General features: G+C 37.5%; 2 protein-coding genes across 4 annotated transcripts in view; one reads left to right on the top strand and one right to left on the bottom strand.

The window, feature by feature from the left end:
* The window catches only part of MCF2L2 (MCF.2 cell line derived transforming sequence-like 2), a 287,120-nt gene that overhangs the window by 153,149 nt on the left and 112,819 nt on the right, over positions 1-21,152 (top strand). The gene's annotated exons all lie outside the window — the stretch shown is intronic.
* B3GNT5 (UDP-GlcNAc:betaGal beta-1,3-N-acetylglucosaminyltransferase 5) lies at positions 1,409-19,565 on the bottom strand. 2 transcript variants are annotated; one of them, XM_075202200.1, is made up of 2 exons: positions 18,953-19,565; positions 1,409-3,228 (listed from the first exon to the last, which is right to left on the bottom strand). In XM_075202200.1, the coding sequence occupies exon 2, from the start codon at positions 2,964-2,966 to the stop codon at positions 1,833-1,835; it is 1,134 nt and encodes a 377-aa protein (XP_075058301.1). In that variant the 5' UTR covers positions 2,967-3,228; positions 18,953-19,565; the 3' UTR covers positions 1,409-1,832. The 2 variants fall into 2 exon arrangements, with proteins under 2 accessions (XP_075058301.1, XP_075058302.1); XM_075202201.1 differs by lacking the exon at positions 18,953-19,565 and adding an exon at positions 6,019-6,099.

The following is a 21,152-nucleotide window of genomic DNA, read 5'->3' as shown; positions in this document are numbered from 1 at the left end:
AAGATGTTGTGATGTCTAATAATTCTCAATATCGGCCAGTGCCCGCCTATCCAGAAACAGAAAGACAGGCTGGAGAGGTGGTCTGTGCAAGCTGCACAGACTCATGCAAGGACATAAATGACAAGAAATTAGCTTTAAAAATGACTACAATTTAATAGCTCTTTGGTAATGTGCATTTCAGTGGGTCCATGTTCCTATGCTGTAATAATGCTAGAGTGTAGATCATATTTCATGAAACAGAAAATATAAATTCTGATTTGGACACACACAAGGGCAAGAAAAGTGGTAATTAGGGATATGGGACTTTTATCTGAAATTATATAGTGGAAGACAGACTACAGTGCAGCGTCTTTTTGCAATCTTATTTTCACGTTGTCCTATAGGGATCTGCAGCCTGATGCTTGTCAGATATTACAGACACATGTCCCATGATCTTTTAATGAGTCAGAGGTCTGTTAAAGATCATGAAATGTGTAGTCACCAACAGCTGCCAGAGTGCTACGAGCTGCAGACTCCTGTCATGAGATAGTGCATAGAAGTTTATATAGCACCACAAAAGAAAGCTGTGCTGGTTTGACTTGTTAGATGCTCAACATTGCACATTCATTTGTAAAACAGAACACAATAACTTAAGTGCAATAGGAACAAAAACTCAACATTTTTCGCAATTCAAACATTGTATATCTAAAAAGTCTTTAAATAAAGTAACACTTTAATAAGAATATCTTGGCACAATAAGTTTTAAAAAGGCCAGTAAACCCAGAATATAAGCAAATGCAATATATAAAAAAACACATATATATATATATATATATATGTTACCATGTATGTCTCATGCCTTCTCTTGCTTTAGTAAGTATATTCTCCAGTATTAGCTGCTATATTTAGGCTCTAGCAGTGAAAAAAAAAAGCAGAAATACATCCCACGAATCTCTGTTTAACAAAAGGAAATAAAGCGGCGTCACCACTTCATCACCAAACTTTTAGTCACCTCTTTTTCCCCCTACTTGAAGCCCAAAGGACTGCTCCATCCTGACATTTTCCCTGGGGGTGTGCAATTCTGCAGAGGGGGTGACCAGTAGATCAAATCAGAAGCCCCAATCATGGTCCTCCTGGGCATACTCCTCCTGCACATCCATTTAAAAATAGTGAACTTAAATGATTTGCCAATTTTATGTTACAGAAATGGGAAATTTTACTGTATGCAGTAGGCCCTGGGGCTCCCTGGAGGGGTGGTGGGCGGGGTGTAAGCCACCATTAGATGCTAATACAGCCTTCACCATTTACATGTGTACTCGAGAAATGCTATAGTAGGTTTGCTATGCCAAGTTTTTTGTAATTTTGTTTAATTGGTCCATAAAAACTTTTACATTTCTGAAGTATCAATTGATATTTTATTGCATCTAGCTGTAAAGGATTTTTAAAAATTATAATTTTATCAGCACAAAACCTATTAAAAATAACATGGCTTCCTATAGGTTCATTTCTCCAAAATTATTCAGTGACTTTTTAGAAGCGGCTAAGAGAAAGCATGGCAACGGCACAAACAGATTGTCAAGCAGCATTGTGCATAATCGTCTGCAGGGTGAGAGACATAAATATTAAGAAATTTGTTAATAGATTTTACTTGCTTCTTTTTGAGCTGATCATCACCTCCTCTGCTTAATAGCACAACAATAATACTTACTTTATAACGCATAATGGGGCACGAGAGACAGAAAATGCCACTTCTCTCAGTTACTACTTATTTTTGCTATTCTTTCAACCCCAATACAAAGATTGTGCATTTTAATAAACAAAATGATAGTCCAGTTGTTTACACAATTCAAGTACTAGAACCATGCTGCAGAACATGGGTATGTATCATCATATCGAATCCTGCAAAGAAGCATTATATTAACCAGTTTACAGTATGCACTGCCCCAGAAGCCAGACGTTAACGCTCTCACTTTAGGGTCTGTAGCTTGTTTCCATAGATAATGAAGATCATCTAAATGTCCATGGGAAGTCATCATTCTGTTATAGATGCACTGGTGATAAGGGGCCTTTCCTTCCCCTGAAAAGAATAAATGATGCCGAGGCACAACTCCCATTTTATTGGCACAAATTCCCATAAAAACATCATCTATGTATAGACTGGTATTTAAGGTTTGTGATGCTTCATACACTTTAGCAGCCACATCCTGTGAAACAACATATGCAGCCCCTGCAGTGTAATCAGGATAGGACGACCACTGATACATTTCACGCGATACATAATACTTGCTATCTTTTTTTCTTATGGGAGGTGACCCACGGTGGACTCTTCCAATCCAGAAGTCTTGGACATCTATCAGATCTAAACTTTTTAAGTATGAAACCAAATTAGGTGTATGGACAAAAATGTCATCATCTGCAGTCATAATAAATTTTGCATTGGGACAGTATGTATTCACCCATCCAAACTGCAAGAGGAACTTCAGTGTTAGGTTATGGAATGTGTCCAGGAAGTCTTGCTGTACCAAGTCATTATACATTTTGTTTTCTATTTCGAGTTGCTCCTGGAACATTTGGCGTTTCACAGGATCTTTATCTACCCCAAGGGCAAACATAACTTTCATATTGGCACCATACTTGTCATGTATATAATCTTCATTCCCCCAGGTTTTCCTGATTGTATCACGGCGTCCTCTGTTCTCAGGCGACGTCTTTACAAAGAGTAGGAGCAGCACATCTTCCTCACCACATTTGTCTTTATTACTGATCAAGTACTTGTAGTTTCTTGCACCAGATTTCTCCCGTACAATAGTCAAGCTGTCATTCACAAAATTATAACGGTTTACAAGATATCTGTAAGAGTAAGACTTTATGTGGTTGACAAAATCATTCTCTTCCTGAGCCCACATAAGCATTAGTGACACAGCAAAACAAGTCACTGAAACTTGTAAAAGCTTGCATCTTCTTAGTCTCCTACTATTGATAAACATTGTGGAGAATTGGGAAGCTTATAGATTGTGTCTGGTCAGTTCATATGGTTTTTCTCCACAAGGCTGTCTTACCCTCAGAATAAAGGATCATTTTAAGTGCAGATCATAAAATCAAGACAAAATGGAGCAAACTGGAATAATTGTTTCATGCAAACTCTTCAAACACCATATACAAATCCATATTATAGCAGTGCTATTGTTGAAAGATTGTGTAAACATCCAGAGTAGCGTAGCTTAGTGATTCACAGTAACCCAACACCGCCTGGAAAAACAAAAAAATAGTGCTTTATTTTTGCAAAGCCATTATAACATACACACGTATTGCTATGGATTAAACAGAAACATTTTTGTAAACGGTTAGCAAACTATTTTAATTGCAGAGTGGTTTCCTTCGTACTCACTAGAAACAATGACCTGAACCTTGCCTGCAGCATATGGAATGAGAACAGTGATATTTAGAGGTGAAAGTAGGATGGCAACAGGTGTTTGGATGAGAAAAAGTAGAGATTAAAAAGTAAAAAGTGTACAGACAGAAATAAATCCACTTTATTACAAAGAGCCGGAAATAAATCTTCAATTTTTAATACAAGTATATGCTTACCAGTCATTTCATACCAAATTGCTACATATACAGTCAGTAATACCAGTGGTGCACAAATAAAATCACCAGGACATTCTCCAGCATACGGTTCAGAGCCGCGCAGTGAAACACAACAGGGCTTCTCTACGGTGTTGCTCTTGGCATAGTACATTGCACATGAGCTGTAATGGTCAATAACGGAAGAGGAAAAGGCCCATGTAAATTTTATTTTAAAATGCTACCAAAAGAAATCACTGTTCTTAAAACAAATATTAAATGTACTTGTACAAACGAAGCAAGAAAAAAAAATGGTTATTCCTGGTAAAACTGGGAGCTCACCGCAGATTTTGTAATTTAATTGTGTTGAAATAGAACAATGTAAGACAACCAACCTCCAGTGTGCTAGTTGCCACCAGACCCAGAGAAAATTACCTCAGGGATGAAAAACATTGTATCTGCAGCTTACACAATATGTCACCATTATATTTCTGTAATGACAGCAGAATATAATTCTGGCTAGACAGTTGCTGAGTACTTGTACTTTCTATTGTTTAATTTGAGTATTCAGCAGTTAACATTACAAGGTAACCCATTGCTTTGTTTCACACATCCAACTGATGCACACACATTCTTTTGTACTAGGACAGTTTCCAGGCTTAGCTGGATACACATCTTGCTCAGCAACTATTTTCTCTTTAGACCTGTACTTTGGTTTAGTAGATGGATTACCAATGTGCACGTCTATATTTAATAATACATTTTATTTATATCACACTTTCCTCCCAATAGGACTCAAAACTGTTTTACTTTTGCAGAGTAAAAACACATGGCACAAAAACAAGTAGAAAAGGTACAGGAACAGGTAGAGGCAAGTTAGCCAGCTTGGGTGCACTAAAGTCAAATTGCTCCCTATGCATAACAACTGACCATACCAGACACATAGTGGAGACAGAGGGTAAAGAGTAGGCCAGTCATCTTGGGCACAAGTGTACATAACTGAATAGTATTAAATAAAGTGTACATAGCCTAATGTGTTTCAGAGGTGAAAGAGTCAAACGATCATAAAAATCTGTAATGGCGTTAAAACCTTGTAGATTTTAAACAAATGTCTCATATGACTGGACTCCATTATGTGCCCTTAAAAAAAATAACAACAAAACAAGTGGAACTATTCTTGTTGCAACCAGTGAAATTTCTCTCAAAATAATGTTAGTAGTGATTGGACATGTCAATGCAGCACAGGATTTGTGACTACCGGTAGAACTACTCACCTCTTGATTGCACTAGGACAATACTAAACAAGGATTCAATTTGGACCTACATTACACAGATACTACATTTTTAAAATATTTGTATTTTCCTATTCCAATATACACTGGTAATGCAATGACAGAATCTAACTATAGAAACAATCTACCATACTGACATCCCTAAACATTTCAAATACAGAGGGAGATTTAGGCTATGTACACACTGAAGAATTTTCAGACTGACATGTTATCTACAACGACTTTCCCTTAGACCGAAGGTCCTATCGCTTGGACAAGTAATACATACACACTATATAATATATAATTATACTATTATCTTAGTTACAGTGAATACGTTGCACTATATGTTGCCTTATGTGTCCTTTAGAACCCTAGAGCTGCAGTGAAATACAGGTCTCCTAAAAGTTTGATTTGCATTTTCTCTTAAGTTAAAGTGAACAATAGTGAAAGCACTTCCAAGTTGAAGGGGTGGTTCTATGAAATGCAAATTGCCTTTTGACTGTAGTTTCCATTGCATAAGTTAAATTAACTAAGTGGTGAAACTGTTGCACTGAACTGCAGAATTATTGAACTACTGAAAAATGAATTTTGATTAATAATTTCTTCATGCCACTTTTGCATTCTACTATGATTCTCTGATTCACTGATTCACTAGTGATGTGTGAGAACACATTTCTACTTTGTTGAAAGAGGTCATATCTATTGTAGTTGCTTGGAGAAATATAATGTGAATCCATGCATTATATTTTAAGTGAAAAAATAAGAATGTGCACTCATAATTAAACATTTTTTTATTTTTGTATATGACAAACACATATTGGCATATGTGCCATAATGTGAAAAAAACACCCTTTATTTAATAGTAACCAAAGTAAAAGTTTTTAGATCCATGCGGACACTGATCTAATAATGCTAATTGCATGATACAGCAGATTCAGCTATTTCCTGCAATCACCACAGCTTGAGCTGGATACACACTACAGTGTTTTAAGTAGATCAGGCCAATCAGACAATAAACGGTCGACTAGCCCAATATCACACTAGTGCAACGAGGAACAATATTGTTCCAAAGCGCACAGTATCTTTGCACGAGATTGCTAAACTGAACTGAAATCTCGTTCAAAGATGGAACAATGTCGTTCCAATTCTGCAGTGTGTATGCACTCTACAGAATTGGAACAATAATTTAGCCATCACTCACCGGACACATCAGTTCCTGTCTCCATCACTCATATCCCCTGAGGGAACAGCAGTTCCTCTCCTCCTCCTGTCCCCGGGGTCCCGAGTACATGAAGATCTCCTGCTCGTTGTGGAGAAAGGACCAATAGATGATGCAGCGCTGAATGGGCTCCGGGATTAGTAAAATCTAGTGATTTGTTTCATTTTATGCATCACCAGCCGCCTGTGAGAAGCTACAAGTGTCAGCGTGGGAACGCTGGCTTGGCAGTTATCATGAGTTGTCCAGGGCTTAAAACCCTGTAAGACAGAGTTGTGGGGGAATTGCATCGCTCTCTGCCTCAACCTGTAGAAGGAGTGTGGATGAGTGTAACCACTACGGGGGAAAAGCAATGTTTGGGGGTCCTAATTGACATATGCTGCTCATAATGTTTTATAATTACTGCAAATTATCCTAATCGTAAAAAATGATGTTACAAACGCCTATAAATCCATGAATTAGGACATTAAATTAATGTAAATGTTGCAGTGGGTTTAACGAACCACGTAAAAAGCCAAAATGACAAAAGGATTACTCAGTGCAGTAATTGCAATGGATTCAGTAAACATCTGGACTGATTGGTGTGAACTGAGGTTATGCTGCTATGTAGCAATCTGTAAAATAGAAAATTGCTCATCAACTATGTGTTCAGCTACCTGTAACAGAACTGTTCATTCTATAAATGACTACACTGCTCTTGGACCAGATGAAGAGCACAGATCTGAAGGTAATCGGGTACAGTATGAACACATAATTCGACATACTAATCAGGACTCCCCCCCCCCCCCCCCCCCCCCATTAGTAAAATTGCTCAAAATATTGTATTGTTAGAGATTTGTTGTAGTGTGTACCTAGCCTTATGAGGAGGAATTCCATTATAATATCACTCAATCTTCCCATCACATTGCAGAAGTATGTCTGCTTTGTATAAATAATTAGCATTTAAATAGCTTATAAAGGAGAAAGTTCATGATAACATCACTCGATCTTCCATCACAATGCAGAAGTGCTGCGTGCACCAGTACAGGCTTATGTCAAATCTGGTGATGTCATTTTTAGCATCCAGCTTATAGAAATACCCTTCTCTGTAGTTTGCCACAGTGCTTTGCAGCATCAGACAGTGGGGAACACAGGGCATACATAAAACAGACATAAAAAGACGTAACAAAATAAATGAAGAATTGAAAACAAAGGTTACTTCGAGCCCTGGTCATGAGAGCTCATCATCTAATGGGAAAGAACACAGCTGAGACCAGAGGAGCAGGTATCGCTCAGAGTGGCAATTGGGGCAGTAGCAAGGATGTTCCAGCATGAGTGGTATATGTGGGAGTAGGGAGAGCTCTAATAAAAGAGAATGTTTTATAACATTTTGAAGGATAGGACTGATCTGGTATAGTAGGGAATTCCATTAGAGGGTAGCAGCACAGGAAGATTCTTGTCAGCTCTAGTGAGAAGTGCTTATTGGAGACAACGTGAGGCTAGAAGGTACCTCTAGGGAGTATCTCAAGATGAGGTTTGAGATGTATGAAGGTGTGGTGTTGTGGAGAGCTTTATAGGCAAGGGAGTATTGGATGTGAGGAGTAAAACAGAGGGTGGAGACAAAGATGCCACCAGATCTACTGGCTAGGGAAATGAGTAAATTATGACAATTTTGACATTGAGTAGATTCAAGGAGAGGTGGCGACTATGGCGAGATAGGAAGAGAAGATCTGTGCTTCACAACTGTAATAATGGATTATGTTTATGCAATTTGTGCACCCCTTGAGACATACCATAAAATGTACTAAATTTGTTCAGTTTACTTAAACAACAAAAACGGTTAGGGAAGTTATAGAAGTCTGCGCATTTTTTTTTAAACTATTATTGCGAGCCACTATATGTCAGAATGAACATTGGAACTATTACATAGATTTGTAAGGTGTCAGAGTGATCTGCAGCGCTGTACAGTAGGTAAAAGACATACAGAAAACAAGGACATACAAGGCAGACATGAAAACACAGGGCATGTAGGACCCTGCTCATTAGAGAGCTTACATTCTAAGTGGAAGAGTGCATAGATGAAACAAAAAGCAGCGAGTTTGACTTAATAGTGGAGATTGGGACAGATGTAAGGGTGTAGTATTAGTGTGAATAATATCATCAGGGATAAGGAAAGCTTTAACCCACCAATCCAAAAAACAAACACAAAAACACACAAGATGGATTTTTAAAGAACGTATAAAGATTTGAAGGCTGTGGGAATGTCTGACTGGGCATGGTAGTGAATTCCATAAATGGGGAGCAGCACAGGATATATTGTAGGCACGAGTGAGAGGTGGTTACCAGAGAAGAGAAAATGTGCAGGTCAGAGGTAGATTTAAGAGGGCAGGAGGGAGGGAGAGTATTTTGATATGAGATTTGAGATGTATGAAGGGGTGGTGTTGTTGAGGGCTTTGTAGATAAGGGTGAGTAATCTGAATTGGATTCTGGAAGACACAGGGAGCCAGTGTAGGGATTTGCAAAGTGGTGCAGCAGATGTGGAGCGGTGAGAGAGGAAGATCAGTCTTGCAGCAGCATTTAGGATGAATTGAAGTGTGGATGTATGGGTGTCGGGAATGCCAGATAGCAGGATATTGCAGTAGTCAAGACAGGAGATGAGAGAATGGATGTGAATTTTGGTAGCATATCGAGTAAGAGAAGGGCGTATTCTGGCAATGTTTTTAAGGTGGAAGCGACTGGACTGGGGAAAGAATCTGAATGTGTGGAATAAATCAGATGGTGAAGTTAAGTGTGACACCAAGACATTCTGCATATTGATTCTATTGAATGCTGTACAGTTATGATTGCGCACAGACCCTGCACAAAACACATTGTATTACCCAAGGGTGCATCCTTATTAGACTACACACGTTGATAAACCAGGTTTTTATGGGAGTTTCAATCCGTTATCAGTGTGATTTCAGGAGGACAACTGAAAGACAATCAGAAAATGGCCGTTGCTCTCTATTATATAATTTAAGTCCCACTAGTGTTTGTATCTATGTGGTTTGATAGTATTTTATGCCAAGGTTCTGCTTTATCATCTTTACCCAAAGTTGCAGTGAGCGCAATAGTGTGCAAAGGGCTGTAGGTAATGAGTAATAATAATCATTTAAGAAGATGGGAGTATTATGGTATTTGCTGTATCCTTTTCATTCTCATTCTTCCACCTTATACATACTATCCTGTAATTCTGTATCAATCCAAATCTGTGTCCTCTATTTCCATTCACCTCATTACACTCCTGCCTTAAAACCAGTTTTCACCTGCAATAGGGCTATTTGGCCTTTGAAAAATCTGTTCATACATTCTAAACATTACATGTCATTCCCAGTCATAGACCGTCTATATTATAATCCTATTCCTACACGATCACCCCATTCATCCCTACAACTATTATAATTATAACAGTTCATTTCAATACATTCCATATTAGTGCTCCATTAAATGTGACTTTGTATACATCAGTGCAGCTAATGGCCATTCATTTCAATGGAAAAAGTATAGATCTAGTGACAATACAATATTGCATATTCTTATCAGTGCCTTACTTTCTTATATGGATTCATGCACAACAGGCTCATTTCTTTTGGCTACATGGCCAAAAGTTTGAGGACACCCATTCTTGTTAGTGTGTTTGGCCATTTCAGCCACACCCATTGCTAACTGGTGCATAAAATCAAGCATACAGCAATGTAATCTCCATAGTCTCAATTGTAAAGTGCTATGGACTATGTTGGCGCTATATAAATAAATGTTGATGATGATAGTTAAACATTGAGGGCAGCATGGTGGCTAAGTGGTTAGCACTTCTGCCTCACAGCGCTGGGGTCATGAGTTCAATTCGCGACCATGGCCTTATCTGTAAGGAGTTTGTATGTTCTCCCTGTGTCTGCGTGGGTTTCCTCCGGGTGCTCCGGTATGGCCCCTAGCAACTGTGTTGCTAGGGGCCATAGCTATAGTCAGGTGTAAAGACCTGCACTTTAACAAGCAATTACTTTTTTATGCATTACAAATATTTTATAAATCTTATTTTTTTACAGTTTTGAGACGTACATTTTTTTTTTGGGTATAAAACATGCTAAACATCTTAGTAACAGAACAATCACTCATAATTTTTCAGAACACTTAAAAAGGCACAATGATTCAGTTGTCCCATTACCAGTTTTACATCTAGAAACCAAATGGGGGAAGTTTCCATTGTACAACAGTGTAGAGGGACTGGAGCATTTTCAATGTTCCTATTCACGTTTTTAAAAGTGAAAAGGTGGCATCTGGCAGAAGGATTATAGAGCATGGCGATACTTCCAAGAATTCAGTGCGGAAGGAGCTCAGAGGTCAACAGTGGAGACTATGCTAGACTGCCACAAATACAGCTTTGGAAATGCAGTACCAGAATGTTGGTCCAGCATATAAATAGTGTCTGTAAAAGGATAAATCAAAACTACCTGGTCAGTCTAAAAATGACAAAAGTCCCCAAAAAGATCTCACATTCACTATTAAGCAAAGATCTGCCATTAACGAAGAAGCCTTCAGTTACTCCCTGACTAACCCCAAAATGAGTTATGACCTAATTTAGACAGTTACTGTAAACCAAAACAATCCTCTGCTTAAACGTAGCATTATACAAACTAAGCCTGAAATGTGAGCAAAGACAGGACATTTTTAAAATCAGATGACCAAGAAAAAAAAAAGTCACAATGCTTATTTAATAAAAATGCTGATACAAAATGACAGAATTAATACAAAACAGTTTCTTGAAATAAAATAAAAAGCACAGGAACAGAAGAATTACACTCAAGTACTATTGTGCAATCTGCCACCTAGGGAAAGCTGGAAGATGGACAGGACAGTTCATCAGTAGAAGACCGATCCCCAAAAACGGAATTTCTAGAATCATTTTCTTACTTTTAAACATACTTCCTCTGTGGCATCAAATCAAGGTGTCCTGGTATGCTAATCAGTTTTACAACCAATCTATTCACCTTTTGTTCAAGAACAGTTTTTATAATGGGTTCTAATATATTGTAATTACAATAAAATGTTGCCAAAAAGTACTATATACAGGAGCGGGCTGGGCTGGGGTGGAATCTGCCCCCGGGCTGAACACATAGTGAGCTACCTGCATTTTGTTTACTTTAAAATGTTCCAGAGCTAAAAAGTTTGCCAGCCAGATCCTGTCTATACAGTATATATGTAGCTTCTCAGCAACTGTTTAGTGTGCCACTTGTAGGAAATCTAACAGGCTTGTGTGCAGAACTTTTCTTTGTCTCAGCTGTTTTACTGCTGACCTTAAACACAGTTTGCCACTTTTTAAAACGGTTCACAAAACAGAAAATCTGCTCCATGCGACATCCTTTAAGCAAAACCCATTCAAGTGCAGCAGTCTAATCTAGATGGGGTGGGAAAAAAAAGGGAAACGAAATATAGTCACTTAATAGGGCATTGGTGCCCAGCCAATAATTGCCAAGGCATATAGTCAATGTCTGTGCAGGAGGGATGCAGCACCATTCTTCCACAAAAAAATACACTCAACTGACACTTGGTTGAATGTGGTGGAAGATGCAATCTCATGTGTCATTCCATAATAACCCATAAATTCTCAATTGTATTCAGACCTGATGACTGAAGGTCATGACATATGGACAACATTATTAATTATTCTCTAGGTATTGTACTAAGAAATGAGTGCTTAAAAGGATAACAAGCTGCCTTACTGCAAGTTTAATTTTTAACGTTTATATGTTTGTGAAATTCACTAGCGTTTATACATTTTTTCTACATGATGTAGGATGATTCATCTGACCATATCCCTCTTCTTCCACTGCTCAGCAGTTCATGGTCTATGCCCTATACACCACTGATGTACATGGTGTCATGTGAACAGTGGTTTATGTATTGCAATCCAACTACAATACCCTGCTCTATGGAGTTCTCTTTGGGCTATTTTTTTTTCACCCCACAGTTTGTAATTTGTAGCCAGTTGACCATCTATTTTACTTTGCACTGCAACTTAAAAATAGGTGCACCTAGTTTTCCACAAAAGTGCGTGAGAATGCAAAGTATTGTGGCAATAACTTCAGCTGATGAGAGGAGCTGGGCAAAACAAGGATGTCCATCCAGTCTGTACTTAGTAAGGAACGTGTTAAAAATGTAATTTAATTTTCTAGGTGAAGATGGCTGAAATGAAAGAAGCCCCCTACCTGCTTTGCAAACAGATGTGCAGCCATTTCAACTCTGCAGAAACACATTAATTTGAAAACAGGGCGAGACAGAAACAACAATTCACAAAATATGTGTCCAAATGAAAGCAAAGCAGCAGAAATTCATTTATGGGGTTTTCATACAGCACTACCCATAAAGTCAAAATACAGCAATTGTATATGTAGAGCTGATGTAAAGTACCATATAGATACCAGGTGACAGGCGTTAGTATCAATTCAATTCACCCAATGTCTAGATTATATCAAGTGTTCAGAAGCAGCATAAATTATTTTGGGATATGGAAATTAGGGATTAACAAACACAGTAACAGCCACAGGTACATGCATTCACCAGGTGATAGATTAAGAGAAAAATATTTGATTAACAAACACCATTAGATGATGTATTCATAATTTAAAGCAGCATTTCCACATAGATGTATTTATTTTTCATTAAATAGCAAGTTCAGTAACTTTTCAAGTGTGCAACCGATAGTCATTTTTCTTAGCTGTCCACCTACAAATCATAATCTCTCATAGTCTCTCTGGAGAGTGCAGAGTATGGCTGCCAGCTACATACACAGGCTCACAGCATGTATCGTGAAGACAGAGGGTAGTTTCAAAGCCTCTCTGCTCATGGTCATGTGCTATGTGGACTGTGGCTGCCATGGTAGTCACATGACAATGCAGAATTATAGTTATTAGCAGCCTGAAGAAACAAACTAAGAAAAATAGTAATTACAAAATTGCTTTGTTTAGCTGCAAAGTGATTAATGTTATTTTAAAAGATAAAACACTTCATTTTTTCATGTGCTTTCTGGTTTAAGTGCACAGAGTCTGATATTTAGTGGACTCAATCATTATGCATGAGAAACCAACCTATCAATTCACTAGGAACCAGTGATATTGTTGAGACAACTTCACAATCACCAAGTGAACCAATATAACCAAAAATGGGGGTCTGCTCTGTGTGTAGGTAACTAGGTACATACTGTATTTAATGCAGCTGTTAAGCAGGAACCCAGTATGGAGAGGTAAGACAAGCCTTGTAGTTTATGCAGGATCGAGGTTAGAAAAGTACCTAAAGGAGAACAAATGAAGGTTGTGTTTAGGGGTCTCAGAACTTTACTGTGCTGAAGCAATGAAATGGAACTATGGGGGGGGGGAATTCAATTCCTGCTGAAACAACACGGCACCAAGTCTATTACTGTTAATACGGTCATTTTAACCCTGCTTTCTGCTTGTGGCTCAGGGAGCTGTGAGCAAAAAGCCGGCGTTGAAATTACCGTATTAACGTAATTATGCGCACCATTACCGTAATATCGGTAATAGTGTGCCACGTTACTTTTTACAGTAACGCGCCTCATTAAATTCCCCCCTATGAGTAAGAAACACTGGAGGTACAAGTGCAGAAATTAACAACAATCCAGGAAACTAATTTATACAAGTAGACAGCCACTGGCTGTGTGTGTTTGTTGAGATAGTCAAAGTGGAGAATAACAAATTGCATAACGTTTGTCTATAATATTGAGGTTGATTAAAGGTTAAAGGAAAGTGAGAATAGATTGTATGGCCTTTAGCAGTAGGCACATCATTAAACAAGTATTTTCAATAATGAGGTTAGATATATTATGTGAGTGAATGTCAGCTATTTCAGGAATTGGACTTTTTTTTAAAGCAATGTATCTCATCAGCCGTTTAGAAAACAATTAGGCCTTATACCTACTAGTGTCACGTTTTTGTATTGTATTAGTATTAACGCTAGTACATTGCCCAAAAATAGGTTTGAAAAAAAAAAGCAGATTATTTTGAACGTGCTCTGCTCCATTAAGTGCAAAAGATAAACAGATTGAGGTAAATGGTGTGATCTACATTGAACTCCTTAACTCAAATATAAACAAAAAAACAAACATTTCAATTTAACATGCAGTTTAACAGACATTTCAACATTCGTTCATAAAAACAGATCAAACACAAATGATTACCAAGCCATACATTTTAAGGTATATTTATGTAGCAGCAACATTTCTAAAGATAGGCTTTGTGCAGGGTTTCAATGTGGACCTCCGATAGGGGTCACCCCAGGTTTTGAAGCCAGAAGGTGACATTGACGAGCGCAACAGCCATGCAGCAGTTTACTCTGCTGAAATTTGTGGACGGGCTCTCTTTGACTAGGCTTACCATTAAGGCCAGCACAATAGAAAGTGAAGGGGTACGGTGGGTCATTTATGACAGGGGACATGGAATAATAAAAAAAAAAAAAAAAAAAAAAAATAGTTTGAATTTATTAGTCTTTTAAAAGGCTAACTCTGCTGTTTTCCAATTTATTATTCCCCATAACCCAACTACCAGTGTTGTGAACAGAACCCCACATCTAAAAACTTTATATTTTAAGTCACAGGAACCAATAGGTGGGTAGCAAAAGGTGGGTGGGGTTCTGTTAAAATAATCACTAAGTTATGGGAAAAAATTTGTAAAACCGGAAAGTGTGGCTAAAGCAAGAGGTTTTTGTCATCGCCGGCTTGGTGATCTTGTTGACTTCAAATACAAAAAAATAAAAAATGTTTTTTTCCCTGTTGAGGGATGAAAAAAAAAAAAAAGAATAAAAAAAAATAATCAGATAATGCTCTGTAGCCAAAAACAAAATTACTAGACACGGTGAAATGCTTCTGATAAACAAAGGCTACTGCTTACAAGAAATGTAAATTTAATAATCCGCGCTCCCAAAACAGGTTAGTTCAATACTTCAATGGTATGAGAGATTGCCTGTCACTTTGCTATTGTATCGTGACTCTCTGGATAAGTCAGGTAGTCTTTCTAAACACTATTGCATAGAAAAGATATATCTAAGGAAACAACTAATGAATAACTTACCAGGAATGTGAAGGGGAATTAGATACAATCATGTAATGATGATTCCAACCTGACACTGTTTAAAACAAACGAGTTAAAGGTTTGTTCTTGACAGTAAATTACAGATACTTCTAATATACTATCAAGCTTGTTTTATCAAGTGAATGAAATGAACAATTGAGCAGAAGAGCCAATAGTGAAATACGCATAATGCATTCAAAACATATCCACAATTACTGTAAATGGTATTCTATCTTCAGAAAAAAATGCTGAATATAATTAATTAATAATAGGCAGTATCGAAACAGATATAGATGCGCATATATATATATATATATATATATATATATATATATATATATATATATATATATAGGATTTGAAGTATACATACCCTACATTAAAACTATGTACATAATAAATGTGAAGGGACTTCCCCTTATAGACTAGCGTTGGTGGAGGTACAATAAGCCCAGCAATAGACATTCGTTAAAGCCAACTGAACGAATGCGCATGATAGATAGTTTCAGTCTGCCCACAGAGATTGAATACACACAGCAATAATGCATATCCGAATAGACGGACGGCTCATGTAATTTATCTATTGAAACCTTTAGAATACGTACAGATAAGAACCTAAGTGATATTTTTCAACCAACTAATATTAAGAAATAGATACTAAGTAACCGAATACTTTAAATTTATGTATATTTAAAAAAGGTTTTGTATTTTTAAAGTTAAATTTTATATGACACTACCTTTGTGCAGCCTAATGTAAGGACACTACAAACATTTCTTGACCGTTAGGGCTAAATTTATCAAGCTGCGAATTTCCAGCAGGTTTGAAAAGTTTAGATGCAATCAACCAGATTCTAGCCATCATTTATTTAGTACATTCTACAAAATAGCTAGAATCTAATTGGTTACTATAGGCAACATCTCCACTTTCAAACCCACCGGAAACTCACAGCTTGATAAATATACCCCATAGAGTCATAAGGATAGCATCTTTACTAAGAAATATAGAACATTTAATAAAAATGTGTTTATAAGGGGAAGAACACAATTCAATAGATACTAAAATAAAACTGATGTGATTAATATTTTTGGACATCAATCAATGCTATAATTTAACCTTCAACTATCTAGTTATTGTGGATTCAAAATATTTTGAACCTATTAATGCCAAATTAACATAATTTGATATTCAAACCGTCAGGAAAAAAAGATTACCAAATGAGTTAAATTATTCAGGTTACCTTAGTATATTTCTATGCATGATGGGTGCTAAACAGACATTATACTAACTACTAGTCAGGTAAAACTCATTAATATTTAAATCAGGCTTCTGGAAGACAATTACAGTCTCTGTTGTTGACTACCATGGTACACAATACAAATAAAAAACAGACCACATTTTTTATTTCAGTATTGTACTTGAAAATGACACTTTTTGCAAGTGACAAACTCCTGTGTGACTAACAATGAAACACATAATAGGCATGGTTAACAGGTATTTGATAAACACAAAACTACACAGCATGAGATCACAAATATTTCAAAAGCCAAGACATACATAATTAAACGGGAGGTCCATTTACACCCAAATAAGAATTCCTGACCCCCGCCCAACCGAGTTAATATACTACTTGCCATTTCTATTTACAATATTCTAACCTTTAGTAAAAAAAAAAAAAAAAAAAAAAAGGAAGAAGAATTAAATAGAAAAGTACTTGTTCAGCTCATTAATTTTTCAGAGTAATCCATACAGTAATAAATTGAGACGATTATGTGTAAGACAAATTTAAACTCTGCAGAATTTAGTAATAAGAAAGTAGGGGCTCATCGAATAAAACAAACAAAACTTTAAAAAGCATGGGTATCAATAGCTACAGTTATTCACAATGGTCACTAACTCAAAGTAAATAGAAATAAAAAAATAAAATAAAAAAAGATAGAAAGTGGAAGTCTAAAGGCATATAAAAATAGGAGGGGGGAGGGGTCATTTCCTGTAGGTGTGGGGCTATATTTATGCATTATTTCATGAATGCATGACAAACCATACAAAATGTGGCATAGTCACGCAGAATTCATTCATATACTGATGCAGTTTTGATGGGCTTGGAAAGGATCCAGGGTTGACATTTTTAGAGTTAATTATGTCATTTAGATTTTCTCTCTTTTTTTTTTTATAAAGCCATGTCTCCCCCACCCCTCAGCAATATTGTATTGACAGCTGGTATTCAATCACTACCAACATTGATCTATTGCAATGGAGGGGGCAAGGGAAACATAAATGGTATCTCTCCTCCCTTTACATGACCAGCCCCTCTTAGAGGAAGTCCTGGTGACATCACAGGTATTCCATAGCAACCCAAATGCAGAACTAGTTGTACTGACAGAAAAAAAGTGCAAGACTGATTGTGTTAATTACAACACATAATATACCATCTGTGGGCATACATGTTGTCATGAGTCTCGTCTCTACCTCACAGCCTATCTTGTTGTATGTCATATCCAAGTAGGAAAATCCAAAAAACATAATATTTCCTTTAAATTAAGCTGTAATCATTTAAATCTCTTGTTCAGAAATAAAACTGCCCATTTGAAACAGTTTCAGACAATTAAGAGTAATCAGCATATCACTGTTTTCCTGCTGCTAGTGAAATACCTATATTTATCATATATAGTTAGAAGTAATGTATGAATGTCACCCCAAAACAGTGTCAGACCTTGTATGATATATACATATTTGGCATCTCCACACTAATCAGAACTAGCTGACTAACTGCACAAATGTAACTAGGAGAAAACAAACGAAAAAGTCTCTCCTCCTCCCTATTTTTGTCTGTCTCTATATATTCTCAAAAAATATTGTATTTCACCAGGGCATGAAAATGAAGCTCTATTGGTAATAATAATTATTATTATTAAAGTATTTCTGTCAAATAAGCACATCACCAAAATAAGAAAAGTGGCATGGACACCTATATTCATGAAGCTTTTGATGCTAGACACCAATTTAGAAATGCAAACAATAACTGGTAAATATTTGATTTTCTCCCTAAGGACACATTATTAATAAATGTCCTTATACAGAAGCATGTCACTGTGACTCATAGGCTATTTTGGATACAAGACAATAAAGTATTTTTACCTACACTTGAGAAGGGGTTGTGGGGGGATATAAACTGTATGGTAAAAAGAGATGTTCACAAGACCAAAATGATTTAACTGCCTGTAGCAGGAAGTGTCTCAGAAGGGAATGTACTGAAAAACTTTTGTATAAAATGTTTATAAACTCCATTAGTCAAATCATGTGGGAAAGCTTTAAAACATGTGGTGAGTATTCTGTTAAATACTACTGCGAATACTTGATTTGACAGTTTCTAATAGGGAGTTCAAACATTAAAATTCAGGACATTTATGTAAACCAACAAACTCCACGGATGGGCAGTGATTTCCACATAGAACTGTGAGAGGGGTGTGGGTAATAGGTTGCAGATGCCTGCAGTATTCCTTCTCTCACAAGTCCAAAATTATTTTGGTTAGAGAATACTTCTGTGTTACAGAACCAGCTTTTTTTTATTATATTAAGAGTTAATAATAATAATATACCGTTATGGGCAGTATAAGCTGCATAGAGATTGTTTTCAGACCACACATATATATATATCTCTATCTATCACTTCATAACGCTCTATTACCATGAATGTACTAACATCAACATATTATAAGATAAAAGCGCACGGGCTGCACGTTATAGATGGATAAAGTTCAGTGTAACCCATCTGTAGACAACAAGTGATCACGCAGAGCACATAGTATGTGTGTATATGACTTACCGGAGTGAGTGTGCCATTGCTCCCAGCTTAGATGGACAAATGAGCAGCATTGATAGAGCTGCCACACAAGCGGCTGGTGGGGACTCTGAACATATCCGGCCAGTTTTTTTTCTAGTCCAGCTCCCAGCCAATCACAGGCTCCTCGGCATAATGCCTGGGACTAGACGCAGGCTTCCATGTAATGGGGTCGAGCTGCCGGGACAATGCTCCAAAACTTACAGGATCATTTTAAAGTCGTTAACAAAAGAAAGCCGCTGCTGGAGCAGAATAACGCCTGTGTCGTTATCGATGTGGCGCTAACGTGGAAAATAGCAATTTGCACCGGGAGAATTGTATTGAGAAGCCGTGTGTCGGTCAGTCAGCCGTGTTACTGGTATGTTGTCACGTTCAGTCTGCATATAAGCCTGCAGTCAGGTTTTGACCGCTTTCCAGCCTGCACTAAGAGATGGATGGGCGGTAACAGGTGCAATGAGACATATGACTACAAACGTCTGATCACTGCAGTGATATCTAGACGTCTTATTCCCGTCGTAGTACGAGCCGCCATCTCACCAGATAGAGGAATAATTTCAGTTGTCTTTAACAGAAACTTTTTGAACTTCACCTCCTGCCCGCGCTATAACCCCTGACGTGTATGTAGTTGGTCTACTAATAAAGTTTCAGCATTTTGAATATTGTAACAAGACCCCTGTGCATGGTGTGACCCCCTTAACAACCAGTATAACTGTTTCCCTATACTGGCTCTCATAGGTCTGTTGTTAATGTACACCTATATATGAGTAGGTGTTCCTGTCACATTACCTGACCAGAATTCTCTTTCAACTTGTTAAAAGAAAATATAAATTTTAAACTACTTTAGGTATGCAAGTTAATTGATGTTACTTACTCAGGAGCGTTAGAGATTTCTTTTGGTAGCATATTGAAATCCATTTTTTATTTGTTATATAGATAAAAAGGTAAGAGATCTTAAAAAATACACTTCATTTAGTGTAATTTGAGCGTAGAATGATATTTCTAAACAAGTTTATTTTTTCTCTTACTTGATGCGTGTATCCTTGACCGCCCCCATCCCTTCCTCTGGTCCTACATGTCCCCCCCTCCATTCATTACCCCCCTTCCCCCTCTACACCCTATAACCCTGAAATGTTAAAACAACATCTGATGAACCTCTCGAGATTCTGTAATGCCTTTTCTACTGGAAAAAGATGTTTCTAATAAAAAGTTTTGTTAAAAAAAAATAAAAATACACTTCATCAGCTTATACATACCTCCCAACATAATTGGGACAAACTAAATCCTGCCCCTGTTCCAACCAAGCCCTGCTTGCAAATGGTCACATAAAACTCCACCTATTTTTTTGTTAACCCCCACCCCCTTTTTGCAGCCCACTAAGGGGCATATTTAACAAACAGTGATTGTGCATTTACCGTGAAATCTATGTGTCCCGCATATTTAAGAAAGGTGCATCGCAGCAGATATCGTGGATATCTGCTGCTTTGCATTCCTTTTCGTTTTTGGGAGCAGTCACCATTCTACAGTATGGTGACTTGCAAGGTGAAATTCCTCTTCAGCTTTCTGGCAGAGGTCAGTAGTTTTTGTGTCAAAATATATTGATATTTTTAGCTGTTTATTATGCTCTCTATCCTGACTAGCACTGCCACCACCATGCTTCACAATAGGTACGGTGTTGGGTGATGTGCTGTGTTGTCATTGCCACAAACATATTTTAGAATTCAGACCAAAAAGTTGATCCTTAATCTAATCAAAACATAAGACAGTTTACCACACGGTTTGCCACCCTACCCCATAGCCCAGGCATATGAGGAATACATGACACTGTTATTACAAACAGGGAGTGGCCAGTTCCTGCCACAAATTCCTGCAGCTCCTTTAAGTTGCCTTAGGCCTCCTGGTAGCCTCACTGATGAGTTTTCTCTTTGTCCTGTCATCAGCTATGGAGGGACGTCCTGATCTTGTGCCTCATTTTCTCCACTTATTGATGATAGTTTTCACAGTGTCCCATGGCACATATAATGACTTTGAAATTCTTTTATACCCGAATTCCTGATAGATACCTTTTAACAATAGCTTGGGCCGGCGGTTCCCAAAGTGTGCGCCGTGGCTCCCAGGGGTGCCGCGGCGCTGTCAAAAGGGGTGCCGCGGGCTAGCCATAGAAAAAACGAACACAAAAACTTACCAA

Source organism: Mixophyes fleayi, chromosome 3 (genome assembly GCF_038048845.1).
Source record: "Mixophyes fleayi isolate aMixFle1 chromosome 3, aMixFle1.hap1, whole genome shotgun sequence".
NCBI lineage: Eukaryota > Metazoa > Chordata > Amphibia > Anura > Limnodynastidae > Mixophyes > Mixophyes fleayi.
Note: the sequence above shows the minus strand (reverse complement) of the source record. Positions and strands in the feature narration are given on the sequence as shown.

Bases quoted from the DNA above. Each gene is read 5' to 3' on its own strand.
- B3GNT5 (XM_075202200.1), bottom strand. From the start codon at position 2,966: ATGTTTATCAATAGTAGGAGACTAAGAAGATGCAAGCTTTTACAAGTT.